This window comes from Daktulosphaira vitifoliae, unplaced genomic scaffold, assembly GCF_025091365.1.
Source record: "Daktulosphaira vitifoliae isolate Bord-2020 unplaced genomic scaffold, ASM2509136v1 Scaffold_1, whole genome shotgun sequence".
NCBI classification, from domain to species: domain Eukaryota; kingdom Metazoa; phylum Arthropoda; class Insecta; order Hemiptera; family Phylloxeridae; genus Daktulosphaira; species Daktulosphaira vitifoliae.
The window spans coordinates 12233778-12248550 of NW_026099572.1; the positions used below are offsets into that span (position 1 = coordinate 12233778).

The 14773-nt window shown below is 27.9% G+C and overlaps 1 protein-coding gene across 2 annotated transcripts; it reads left to right on the forward strand.

The window, feature by feature from the left end:
• The first annotated feature begins 1728 nt into the window (after positions 1–1728).
• Positions 1729–13853, forward strand: LOC126896908 (PHD finger protein rhinoceros). Of its 2 annotated transcripts, XM_050670082.1 has the most exons (13): positions 1729–2038; positions 2365–2456; positions 3104–3165; positions 3443–3543; positions 3631–3779; positions 4371–4609; positions 4669–4832; positions 4917–5065; positions 5181–5468; positions 6368–6541; positions 6650–6777; positions 6841–7087; positions 7438–13853. In XM_050670082.1, exons 4-13 carry the CDS (start codon positions 3495–3497, stop codon positions 12841–12843), a joined length of 6993 nt encoding a protein of 2330 aa, XP_050526039.1. In that variant the 5' UTR covers positions 1729–2038; positions 2365–2456; positions 3104–3165; positions 3443–3494; the 3' UTR covers positions 12844–13853. The 2 variants fall into 2 exon arrangements, with proteins under 2 accessions (XP_050526039.1, XP_050526040.1); XM_050670083.1 differs by lacking the exon at positions 2365–2456.
• The last annotated feature ends 920 nt before the right edge of the window (positions 13854–14773 follow it).

The window sequence follows — 14773 nt, forward strand, 5'->3', positions numbered from 1 at the left end:
AAATATTATTCAAAAATAATATTTTGCTTCATTTAAACCTTAATTTTCATTATAGTAATCTGTTTAGTTTATTAGTTAAATTAATTCAATTAGTAAAATTAATAAACTAAGTAAAAAGGTCAAAAAAATGTATTTTATATATATTTTTTTTTAGAATATTCCTGAGCATATAAAAGAATATTAAACAATTTAAGTCTATAAATGCTAAATATTCAATAGAAATTAAAAACCCTGCGTTAACATTACAATTTCATTTATACAAAGTTTATAACTACATTAGAAAAGCTTTAATAAATTTATTATCACATCCAAACACTAAAAAATGGTATTCTATTGTTCAGGTTGAACCAGGTTTTACTGTAGAGGCATTTAACGCCATTAGTTTAAGAGTCTAACAATCTATTTGTATATGTATTACTAATTTTCTATAGACTTAAATAAAATACTAGAACTATTAGTAAACGTATAATCAGAATATAAAGTTAATTAGTCTACAAGTTATCACGGTTACATTAAAAAACTGCACAAATAAATTGACCAATCACAGAACAACGTGGATGCACATATAAAATATTTTATAACAATCTATTATTTTAAGAACAATCAAATGACTAGTGTTTGAAGAACAATCCTGTATGTTAGGCTTAAATATTAAAACTTATTGAAAAATATTTTTACTATACATTTTAAATTATAAACTGTACCAGTTAAAACTAAATAGAAAATGACAATAATAAGATAACTCGGGTATTGATGTCTATAGAAATTTTAAAATAAAATATAGATGTACCAGTCAATACTCAATCCTACTTATATGATAGACTAAATTTTTAAGAACAACTATTTTATATGTTATGTTTAATGTGTACTAAAATAGCTTGTGCCAGACAGAATAAGAAAAACTATAAAGTTCAAACATCAGAATAAAAAACAATAATATTGTACCAAGTAATGACGAATTACTAATTGAGCTAGGTAGGCTCCCTTTTACCATAATACAGGACTGGAATACTAAAAATTTAAGTAAAGAGTTTAGTAACGATTTCACTCATTTTTCATATGTACTATATGGAAATCTAAGAGTTGAAAGGGGATAAATTAATTTTCTTAACCATTTCATATTAGGAAATTGAAAGAAATTTACTAAAAAAAATAATTAAATTAGACCAAACAAAAATAAAATATTGCACTTGAAAATTAGTTTATTAGAGAAAGTATACATATTCTAGACAGTTTCGTCTTTCCTGAAAAATTATTTGTTAACGTCACATTATAGTTCTTATATAGGATCTTTAGTGTAGAATAAATTAAATACCCAAAAATTAGAATATGCTTACAAATTTGATATAATTAATCTTTTCAAATGTTCAAATTATCAGATAATTAAAATTTACGTATAAATTAAAATAAGCATTTTTAATGCAAAATTAATTAAAACATCATCCTTTTAACAAAAACTTGGTTTCTTATTAAACAAACCAACAGATATATAAATAATTAAATTATTTTAAAAATAAAACTACATTAATTTTCAAATATTGAAAATTTAACGGAACTTCAGTAAATTTATTATAATTAATAATTAGCATATTATTTGTTCATAACAATAGCGTTCTGAACATCATTCCATTTGTGTTTACAAGGCGAACCAAATCCGGAAATTGTTATAATCCTGTTGGCCACACTGTTGTCATCAGGACTAGGAAGGTGTTTTTTTTTGTTTTTTTTTTTTACTATACTAATATCGCCAATCGCTACTCGCAAGTGTCGAGCATGAAACGATAAGTGGAAAATCCGTTCCGCTCGTATTTTGATGACCGCTTATTGTATTTACAGTTGTTAAGATATCCGACAATTTTATTAATTGTTCAGAATCCAGTGTTGTCGTCCGTTCGTCGTTTAATTGTATTGTCTGTCGTCGTCCATTGTACCGCGCGCGCCCGACCCAAACCACCACTGTTGTCGATGTAAACTGGCTCTATCGAAATGGGGACGTGTTGAGCTAAGTTAAAACGTCTTGGATTATCGCTAACCTTAAGTAAGTACACTGTTAATTTTGTTTAAAAGTCGATCAAGTACATCAGCTGTCAGGTATATACAATTTGATTACATATCGGACGGTTAACGATTTTTTTCTCACGTCCTTTTTCCATCAAATCAAAACGAAAACACAGGCTACTTTCGTGGCGCTATCTGCCGGCTGCCCGCGTTTCTGTTGTTATTATCTACGTTTTATTTTTCTTCTAATATTTTTTACCCCAAATTTATAAATTTATCTCTATTAAAAGAAGAATATGTTAAGCTTTTTTAATGCTGTAAGTTTATTATTCTAAAGTGTTTTGATTTTTCATGCTTTATCTGTAGATGTTTGAAAATCCATAATTTGTCTACAATGGAATGCACCAGTATCGGCATCGTTTCATATCAAATTAGTCTTTTTCATAAAATAAACACTGGTAATTAACATTTTATTTCATTTAACAGCAAGTAATTTAATTTTTAATCTTTATCCGTTGAATTGTAGGACTCTAGTTATAAATTAATCATAATGACCAAATCTAATGTTATCACCCAAAGAATACATTAACTGTACTTAGTATATGATTTAGTTTTTTTATTGTATTAATTAAAATACTTAAATTTAATGTTCATATCATCAATTTTTAGTTATTTTTTTATTATATACATATTTGTATTATATCATGTAAACAAATTACCATAATATAACAGAAAATTTTTATTATTAACTTGATCTGATTTTTAACCTAGGTATTTCTTATTTTTAAATACCTTTAGATAAAAGATAAATAGCAAAGTGTACTAAAATTATTTGCATAAATATTTTATTACTTCTAACGATTCGCCCCTCCTCAAACCAAAAGAAATTAATGAAATAGCTGGTAGAACTTTATAAAGTTCTAGTATTATAAATTTTGCAATATGATAACTATTTTTAATTTTAGTTTTTACAAGAAAAAATAGTATTAGTAAATAATAAATTATTATGTAAATTACATTAGATTATCATATAAATGTTTTATTGATTGGAGCAATCATTTAAAATTTTGATTTTCTGTTTAAATACTAATTTTTATATTTTTAGTGAATTATTGAAATAAAGGTTAAGATTACATACGGCAATATTTCTACTGGCTCTGCTATGTGGTAATTATTTTAATAAATCTACAAATTAGTAACACAATTCTGTATTAATTAGGAACCATAAGTGACAAAACATTTTATCTTTTTATTTTGTAATAGTTTATATTTTAATATTTCGATTCATTACTAACATATTTTGTGACAAGAAAATCTTGTTGTATATGATAAATTAACTAAAAATTACTTTTGTTACTTATCTATTAATGGCTCTTCAGTAAAGAGTTATTTTGAATTGATTATTCTATCAATGTGAATATAATAAAAATTATTTTTCCTCTAGGCATCAATGCTGCACAAAGTGGAGTTAAATTTTTATAATTTGCAAATTCAGCATGTCACATAGAACTAAACGTCAACCTATATCAAAAGATGATTGTCCATGTAAGTTTTTTAAAATTAATATAAGATAATAATTACATATTTTTTATTATTTAAAAATATTACTTATTTTAATTCCAATCTTTGAAGTACCGACTAAAAGGAGGAAAGGGCGCCCTTCGACGCTTCAGGAAGAAGAAGAAGCGTCCTCCATGGATACTTTAAGTGGCTTGCGATCAGATTTAAGAATACCTTCTTCCATTTATAACACTCGTATCACTACAGATGCACCAGCTGAAGTAAGTTCAAACTTATTTTTGAATTTAAAAAATCTGTACAACTATTAGTGGAACTAAACAAATTCTATCCTATAAGATATCCATTATTTTAACCTAAGCTTTTAATAAATAATTATGGATAAATAAATGGCACATACTTTTTTAATTAAAATATTTATAATATAAATTCTGAAATTATCATCAAGAAAATTTAAATAATTTTGCATAAAAAATTCAGGATATCAATTGGTTGAAACCAAAAAAATGATATGATTTATACATAACTATTATATTATATCATTATAGGGTAACTAGTAATTAAGGAAACAGATTCTTATTATTAACTTGTAAATTAATTAGTAATGTTATGTTTCCTAAGTAACTTCAGCTCTTGGGTATTAGTAAATTATGAGTTTGGAATTGTCTTGTTATATTTTAATATAACAAAATCTTTATCTATATTATTTATGAAAAATTTACTATTTATACTATTTTAATAATGATACATATATATATATATATATATATTAAAGAAATAAAAACAAATTTGCTCATTTTTTTGTCTTATTTTTCATTTGTGTTGAAATCTGTTGAAAAAAATCATTTTTTCAGCTATTTCGTAAAGACTTGATTAGTGCCATGAAGCTTCCAGATTCTGAACAGCTATCTACGGATGCTTATTGGATTATAAGTGATCAATGGAAGCAAGAATGGGAACGTGGTGTACAAGTGCCTGTTAACCCTGATTCATTACCAGGTTCTAGTGTTCACGAGGTACCAGTTGTTTGTTTGCCTTCTATTACTAAATCACCAAGAAGATCTCCTTCATCAATTTATCACGAATTCAAACTGTACGTTTTTATTTATCTATTAATTTACTACATGTTAAAATAATTTTGTATTATTTTAGTCCAAAACACAAATATATCAGAATAACTAAAGATGAACACTTTAAACCTGATGAGCACCAATTGTCTTTATTACCTTTAAAAGCTGAAAAATCATGTTCATATGATATGGATGATGTAGATACAGCATGGTTAAAATTATGCAATGGAGAACGTGCCTTAGGAGGTACATAAATAGCTATATTATAATTGGTTGCCTAATTTTTTTTTTTTTTTTACTAAATGCCAGTATGTTAATATTATTTTTTAGGTTTACCTAAAATTAAAGATGATCAATTTGAACGTGTGATAGAAGAATTAGAAATGCGTTGTTGGGAAAAAGTTCAAGCCATTATTAAAGAAGAAGAAGGATTAGGAATTGAGTATGATGAAAATGTTATTTGTGATGTTTGTCGTTCGGTAAAGACTATTTTAATTAGATGCTTTCAAATTATTAATTGTTGTAATTAAAAAGTTTCACTTATATTTTCGACATTTTTTTAAATATATGAATCAATTAATTTTTTGGTTTTAGCCTGATTCTGAAGATGGTAATGAAATGGTATTTTGTGACAATTGTAATATCTGTGTTCATCAAGCTTGTTATGGTATAACAACTATCCCATCTGGTTCATGGCTTTGTCGAACTTGTACATTACGATTTCGACCTGAATGTGTACTGTGTCCCAACAAAAATGGTGCAATGAAATGCACTCGTTCTGGGCATAAATGGGCACATGTATCATGTGCTTTATGGATACCAGAAGTTAGTATTGGTTGTGTGGAAAAAATGGAGCCAATTACAAAAATATCGAGCATACCAGTGAGTAAATTAATTAATTACGATAATACAGGTGAAATAGATCTAATTGACAATTCATATTACTTATGATCTACATAACATTTTACACTTTTTTATTTTAATCAATTTTTACACTATTGGTCTATATTTAGAATGTGTTTTATGTTATTTTTCCCAAGAAAATAATTTATTTAATAAAATTTCTTTAAGATTTGAAGATAACCATTTTATAAATAAGTTTTAAAGAAAAATGTTGATACCAAAAACTCTTATTTTAATTCAGTAGTTATGTTTCTACAGCATTTTCAAAAGTTTATTAAATTTTGAATTTTTTTACTATTTTTTCTATAGTATTAAATGTGTCAATACACGTAAGTAAAGGATTTTACTCAATTATAGAAGCTCACTTGTTACTATTTTTAATGGAAAAGATATCACATACTGTTGCCAGTAAATAAAATAAAAAGATAATATTTACTTCCGCCCTTTACATATGTAGACTAATGTTTGACATTATAATAGTTTTGGTATCAAAATTTTTCTTTAAAACTTATTTATAAAATGACTATTTTCAAATCTTAAAAAAAATTTGAAATTTAAAATTATTATAATGATAAAAAATATTTTTTGTAATTGCAAATATAACATAAAACACATTTTAAATATAGTCCTATATTGTAAAAAAGAAAATAAAGTATAAAATGTTATGTAGATCATAAAATATACGAGTTGTCCAGTTTGATCTAATCCACTCTGTATACCTGTTTTGGCTAAACAGAGTACTATTTTAAAAGTTAATAAAATTGCTTACCAATTTAATATTGAATTAATGTAAGAATCTTTTAAAGTTAATTTTGATGAATTGATTATTGTATTTATTAAGTTATTTTTTAAGTTTGCTTATTGATGCCTAATTTCAGCCAAGTCGTTGGGCTCTTATATGTGTATTATGTCGAGAACGAGTTGGTGCTTGTATACAGTGCTCAGTAAAAACTTGCAAGACTGCTTATCATGTTACTTGTGCATTTAAACATGGACTTGAAATGAGAGCTATTATTGAAGATGAAAGTGCTGAAGATGGTGTCAAACTACGTGTGAGTATTCTATAAAAATGGCTTATAAATACTACATTTTTTAATAAAATATGCTACTAGTGGTTATCATAAGATTTTTTATGAAAAATTTTCAATTTTTTCTTATAGTCTTACTGTCAAAAACATAGTGTTAATAGTAAAAAAGATAGAAACTCAGGTTCTGAAGATGAAGATTCTACTAAAAAAAAACGTAAAGATATGACATCTGAAGAAAAAAATCAAGCTAGAGCTGCAAAGTATTTAAAAAATATATATCAAAAATAAGTAACTAAAAATATTTATTTTAAATGATATTTCAGGTTACAAGAAATAGAAGGAGAATTTGAAAAGCACGTTAGTGTTAGTGATGTTACCCAATGTCATGATGTTGATAATGATGGTATCTTGTATATTTATAATTATTGGGTATTAAAAAGGAGATCTGGTCACAATCGACCTTTGCTGTTACCAAAATCAGATGATGGTGATCTTCTTGGGCGGCAACAAGAACAAGCAGATTTAGAAAAACTTAAAATGTTTGTTCAACTTAGGCAAGACTTAGAAAGGGTAAAGATTCAATATAACTATATTAGTTGTATTAGTATTTTATGTGAAGAGCTATTTTAAGATAAAATAAATTAAGTTGTAGAATAACAATGTTTTTAAGATTTAATATTGAAAAATTGCCACTTCAATTTTTACTTAAATATCTAATTTTCTATGACACTTTTAAGCTTATTATACATATTTCAAATATAGATGAAAAAAAATTATTTTTAAAGAACATTGTAAAACAAGTGTTAATAGGAAACTATTTTGGAATTTACATTGTTGAAAATTTGTATGGTTGTAATGTTTAGATTGTTTGAAATTTACAATTACATTTATTTTATATAATTTTTTTTTTTTTTTTTTAGGTACGAAACTTATGCTATATGGTTAGTAGACGAGAAAAACTTTCTCGAAATTTATTAAGTTTACGTGAGCAAACGTTCCATAAACAAGTGGCAGTTCTTTCAGATTCTAAGTTGAATCTCAGCTCAGCAGAAGTATCTGCAGTTCAAGAAGCTAACCACGGTCCTTCAATTTATGATCGACTATATTCATACCCAGATGCACCAGATTTGAGTACTGATTTTGAAACAATGCTGTCTCGTATTGCTGGAGCGGCTTCACCTGAAAAATCCAGCTTTAGTGGTTTAAAATGGCCACCAAAAGATAACCCATATAAGAAGCCATATAAAAATGGAGCAATTCGATACTCTAGTATGTCTAGTATTACAGATCTTGATATTAAAGAAACTCGCTTGCATAGTAGTGAACAGTCAAGTATGGATGAAAATAAAATAATTAAATCTGTGATGAACAAACACAAGATAAAAGAAAAGAGACTTAATAAAAAGCGTTCAAAAACAAAACTTTCAACGGATTCATCAACAGAAGAAGAAAACGATAAAGCTAAATCAAAATGGAGCACACCAAATAAGAAACTTATTCAAATTGAAAAACAATTTGGTAGTGATGATAGTGGAGATATTACCCTACCCAAAATTTCTTCCAAACGAGCTACAAAAGTTAACAATATTTATTCAGATTCTGATTCTGAATTATCCAGTAAAGAATCATATATGCGCACAAAAGCAGCTGTTAAAGAATTTTCACAAGGTAAATCTAAAAATAAAATAGTTAAAGAGAAATCTTCATCTTCAAAAACTAGAGAAACACTTCAAGAAAAAGATGTTAAAAAAACTAAAAAAGATGATATAAAAAATAATCCTACTGTGCCTTCAGAACTTATTGTTCCTCAAAGACAAGCAGCTAAAAAGGCAACTGAAAGTATACATAGAGTGCATAGCAAGCATGATGAAATTTTGGGTGATAAGAAATCTCCAGAGAGAGTTGTACCAAAATCACCTGAAAAACTTGCTTCAAAAATTAACAAAACTAAAACTATAGAGAAATTGAATTCAGTGGAAAAAGAATCAGATCCACAAGACTTATTTGGTTTTGTTCCTCAAAGACAAGCAGCTAAAAAAGCTATTCAAGGTATTAAAAGTGGTATGACTAAACCTGTTGAAGAAGCTAAAGTACCTGAACCAGTGAAAAAAGAAGAACCTACTAAATCAAGGCGGAATACTAAATCTTCTTTGTCTTCAACATCAAGTAGTAGTTCTTCTAGTAGTTCATCATCAACTTCAAGTTCATCTTCGACTTCTTCATCTTCTGGTTCATCTAGTTCTGACACTGACTCAGAACCTGAAAAGAAATCTAAATCCATAGATCGTGTAATTCCTCTTAAAGAAGTTACTAAAACAAAGAGTCCTCCTAAAACTAAAAGTTGGCTATCAGAAAATAAACCAATTAAAATTAGTTCCTCCTCTAGTAGTGAGTCTGAGAAAGATCAAAAAGTAATCAGGGCGCCAGATAAGAAGCTTAAAACTTCCGACAGGCGGCCTGAACACAGGTTTCAGGATCCGCCACTTAAGAGAGAGGAATCGAGAAGAAAATCGATTGGAAGTAATCGATGCGATACTGTTCAAATCATCACATGTAGAGATACTAGTATCGGGAATGATGGAGATAGAAAACCGAGCAATAGTGACAACGTTGGAACATCAACTAGTCAGTCGAGTGGAACTAAACTTGAAACGAAACAGCCCACACATGGAATTGAGGACAAAGAGGTTGAAAAGAAATTAAAATCTAATGATGGTGAACAAAGAATTCTTAAAGAAGATCATGGTTTAAATAAAAATATTCAAGATGTCAAAAATAAAACTCAACTTTTAGTACAACATACATCAGATAAAGAAAATAAAAAAAATGATGAATTGAATTTATATCTACCTAGCGGACATAGGTTAAATGATCTCAAAGATGAACATTTGTTGGCTGCTTCATTTTTAACCCGACAAGATATTGAAAGAGAATTGGTTAATAACTTAGATTTTGAAAATAAAAAATTTGTAAAAACACCTTTTAACAATCATTTTTCTGGAAGTCAGAGGTCAATATTTTCTCCTCAACACTGTAATAAAGATATCCCTGACTTTGATTTTGATAATGATATGTTGGCTGTTGAACAAGCAGCCAACGAAGAAGGTTTTGGATTAACACGTGATAATGATGTTAGAAATGCTCCATTATCTTTCACTTTTAATAACGAATTCTTATTCAAGGACGATTCTAAAGAAGTAACAGCTAGAGAAACATTAAATCTTGTTGAAAAATTACGTTTAGAAATAACCAAAAAATCTGTACCCATAGAAAATGAAAATTCAGAAAATATTGATATTGATGAAACATCAAAACTTATTGATCCACCTAAGCCTTCTGAACCAGATATTAAAGCAGATAGTACTTTGTTTAACACATATAATAAATTTCAACAGCAATCTAATGAAATAGTTGATATGAATAAAGTTCCAGAGCGGGACAAATTAGATAGAAGTGAAACTGCTCTTTCTGATGAACGCTGGGTTCCACCCAGTCAAAGTAGTCGGTTAGAATCTCCTTATCGAGATATCAATGATGCCAATCGATGGTCTGACAGTGTTGTATTGCCATCTAGACGTTCAGATACTTCTAATGAACCATCTCCTGAACATAGAGAAGTTTCTACTGATACTTCATTTCAGCAATCGATACATCCTTATCCTACAACAGCTCCTATGCAAATAGACTCTATATCATACTCGCAATATTCAGATCCATCATTTATTTTAAATGCTACTGCTTCCAATCAACTACCATTTATGCCACCTCGAACTTTTAATACTCAACAATTTACTTTACCTACATCATTTCCGGGACATTCTACAATTATATCAGAAATTAATAAACCATTGCATTTACAAACACCTTGTACTGCAGCATTCACTTCTTCTACTCAAAATATGGCTTTTACAGCTGCTATGATCTCTCCCATGACTCATTCAGATAATTTTATTCCACCTTTCAATGATATTAATGTTTATAATGATAATAATCTCTTAATGTGTACCAACAGTAATAATATGTCTCTTCCAACAGAAGTTCATAATGTGCTTAATGCAATTAGTCAAGCATCTAATTTGGAAAATCAAATGCCCAATACTCCTAATGTAAATGCAAAACTATCTGGTGGAATTCTAATTCCCAATAGCTCAAGTATTAGTTCTTGCATTCAAAATCAAGTTGCTGACTTTCCATCTACATCTAATCTCCAAGTACCTGTATCTTCTCTTAACCATACTGAAAGTTCTTCTTTGTCATCTATATCAATTAATCAAGAACACCCCAATCATCTTAAAAATAAAACCTGTGAAGCACCACTACCAATATCAACAACTATAGATCATCCTTCTAAATCACTTAATAATACACCCATACAAAATTTGAGCTCACCTTCCAATCAGTTGGATGATGGTAAAAATGTTAATAATCAAATACCAGTTCAAGCACCAATAAGTCTCACACAAATATCTAATCAAGTAACACCAAGTGTACCTACTCCTAAACAATCACCAGCACTTCCAACAACTCCTTTACCTGAACAATCTCCTCTATCTATACTTGCTTCATCTCCTTCAATAACTAGTTCTCCTCATCCTAATCGTACACCCTCAGGTAAAAAATCTCCGACAAAACCTACTCGAACATCAAGTCGTGTTACAGCACAATCCTATAAGTCTCCAGAAGTTATAGATCGGTCACCTGAGGTAAAAAAACATGGTAAACGTGGACCAAAAACTCAACCAAAAACATCTGGAAGAGGCCGAGGCCGTGGACGTGGACGTTCATCAAATAACCATGCTGATTACAACCCAGCAGTTAGTAAACTTGCAGGAACTGCATATGATCTTGATTTTGTTGAAGAATTTGGCAATGAAAGTAGTGTCATGGAAAATCTTCGTGCTATGCGAGAACGTAAAAAATCAGATGTAAAATCAGAAAGTAAATCACCTGTATCCCCTAAAGTTCAAAGTAGTCCTAACAATTATAGAAGAAAACATACCAGTGTAAAAGAATTAAAACCTCCTTCTCCAATTATTGAAAATAAAATGAATGATCCACCTACTCAAACTAAAATGGAAGAACTACTGCCTATGCTTCCCGGACCAGTTGATATGAGAACTTATAATTCTTACGATAATACAACTACTTATGCTGAAAGTATGTTTACAACTACCACCAATGCTGTTGAAGACAAAAGATCAAATATTGACAACACATATAAAGGAGATAAGTTACAGAGACTAGAAAGTATAAAAATGGAAGATAAAGACATTGAAGAACCCATAAAAATATCTAATATTATAGAAAAAGAATCTATCGCATCAAGTATGGTGTTACAGAATGAATCAAGGAACCAATTAAAAGTTAAAATTAAAGGACCTTTCCTAAATGCCAAGTATAATAATGTTCAAAACCAACCTATATTACCAACTATAGATACTTCAGCTATAAGTATGAGTATACCAAGTCATTCAGCTGCTCCTTCTGAATCTGCAAGTGTACCATCAAACTTTAGACAAATGAGAAAGAAAGAACTACTCAGACAATATTGTAACCAACAAGATAATATTGAACAGTCTACTAACCATCCTATTGCACCTCCCTTAAATCGAAATGTTATCACAATCCCTAAAGCAGTAGCATCTATGACTACTATTCCTACCAAAGAAGACTACAAAGCAGTAGTAGATGCTAATATGGAAAAGAAACGTATAAAATATAATTTTGATGACCCCAAATCTAATTACATTAACAACGTACGGAAAGGTGAAGCTATTACACCTAAGCTTAAAATTAAAATTGGTGGTGAACAACCTATGGTAACAACAATGGAAGAAAAACGCAGTCTTCGACCACCGAAAAAACGAATTTGTGATTCTCAAAATGATGAGTCTAATCATCTTATAGCTCCAACAATGGAACAACTGAGACGTGACAGTATGAAGTACAGACGCAAAGTATTTGCTAGATTTGAAGAAGATGACGCACTAGCATCAACATCTTCGGTTATTACACCTACTAGTTCTAAAAGTAAAAAGAAACGAAAGTCAAGCCCATCAACATCAAGAAAAAAGAAACCACGTTCCAATAAAGAGATATCGCAGGTTCAGGTAATTGAAGCAAAAGAAAGCACACCAAAGCTGATAATTAGGTTTTCAAAAACTGCTCCCGACACTGAAAATGAAGTGAGTGAAACGTTAGAGCCTCAAAAAACCTCCCCAATTAAACTAAAATTATCGAGGTGTAAAGAAGGGTATGTAATGAAACCTCCTAGTAGTCAATCCTCCACCGATACTTCATTAAATAATAACTGTGAAGTTCGGTGACGACTGTAAAAAGAGTTATTAAATAAAATTCAAATATATTATTTTCGTTAGATCAATTTTATCATCGATATATGTTTTGTGTAAAAAATAAAATAGATTTTTATTTATTTATTTTTAGTGTAAACATTTAAATTTATTTAAAAAAATAATTTTAATTCTATATATAAATGTATGTTTATAATAATTAAATTGTTATTTTCCTCAGTTTTGTTAAATTAACTAATAATAAAACAAATATTCTACAAATACTCCAAATTATAATATAATTGTGTTAAGGCCAGCAGATGTCAATTAATTTTAATTTTGTTATCTAGTTTAAGTTAAGATAATTTTGTGTTAATGTGCAATATGCAAATGTAAAGTATTTTTATTTTTTTTTTTAAATTATTTGTTGACCTTTTCATTAAAATCGAACAATTTTTCTTTTTTGTACTTGTTATATTACCAATTATTTTTAAAGTTTACGTTATTATAAGCCTTGGGTTGTTTTTTAGCTGTGATTGTTTTAATTTGTTTTTGAAGGTATAACAAAAATGATTCTGAAAAAAATGCTTGTAATAGGTAGATTTTAATTATCCTATATTCTTCTCACATGTTGCTTTTTTATACTTAATTATTATAGTCAAAACACAGATTTAGAATTAAGTACATTTAATACTATTGACTAATTGTCAAATTTTAAAGATCTCAATTTTCACTTTTGCTAGACTTTAAGATTTTGTAATAGAATCTAAATAATAAAAATTTATTTTGATAGGGCTATTTTGTTAAAAACGGAAGTTTTAAACTATTGGTAGAGTACAATATTCGATTTTAATTTGTAAATGTTTGTCCTTTGATACATATTTGTTTATGTACAAATTTTAATTATGTATACACAATTTAAAAAAAGCGTTTTGATTCTAAATAATTAATTGAAGTCTATATTTTAATTAAAATAATAGACAATCGTAAAAAATTAAGGAGGACACACATTGTTGTTAAAAATTGTCATAAATACATTTTTTTTTATAATGTTTTATTTCTATGTTAGCTCAAATACCACAGCAAGAAAATAAAATATTGTCTTCTATGTAAATATGTGTATATTTAAAAATAATTGTTTTCCTCTGTGAATCTTCTCTTTTAAATAATTTGTTATATATTTTGTAAAATTTTCTTATTCCATTATCGTGTATATTTAAAGAATATGTACAGTTCATCTTAATATACATAATTAACCAATGTGTTATAAGTTTCTATTGAATAACTAAATACACGTAAAATAATTTTTTAGTTTTTTTTAACTGTATTTATATTTACATTCTGTATATAAATTATTGTTTCGGTTTTTAATTATTGTCTGTAGATAATTATACTTATTTATATTTATTTGTATATAAATAATTTTAAGAATAAAATAATATACCATGATAACAAATGTATTTGTTTATTATTTTATTTGAATTAGTAAACCTATATCTCTATAAAATCTTGTATAAAAGTTGACTAAAGATGTTAGCATAGTTTACATGTAGGTTTAAGCTTAAAAAGACATATTTGTTGTGTCTCACAAATAAATTGAATTTTTATTGAAGAAGAGTTAACATGATAGAGAATCGCCAGTTTTATTTACAGGTTAATTGAATTAAGTATAGGAATTTTATTATATCTGTGTCCCGGTGATAATGGTTACTATGACCAATTTTTATGAATTAGAGTTAGACTTTATCTTTATTTTTTTCATTAATAAGTTATACCTTAAAAACGTATAAGAGGTATACAAAGTTGTCCCAACTCTAAAAATATTGGGAAGAGTTAAAAACTTATTTTTGCTATCTGATTTTTTTTTATAATTTTTTTGTTTGGATCCTTTTGTGTGATTATACTGAAAATTTTCTGATTTAAACAATTAAATATAGTGTAGTGGAGTAGGATTATACTACTACGC

Bases quoted from the DNA above. Each gene is read 5' to 3' on its own strand.
- LOC126896908 (XM_050670082.1), top strand. From the start codon at position 3,495: ATGTCACATAGAACTAAACGTCAACCTATATCAAAAGATGATTGTCCA. The intron at 3,544-3,630 runs GTAAGTTTTTTA...CAATCTTTGAAG, and splicing joins ATCAAAAGATGATTGTCCAT to TACCGACTAAAAGGAGGAAA. The intron at 3,780-4,370 runs GTAAGTTCAAAC...TCATTTTTTCAG, and splicing joins CTACAGATGCACCAGCTGAA to CTATTTCGTAAAGACTTGAT.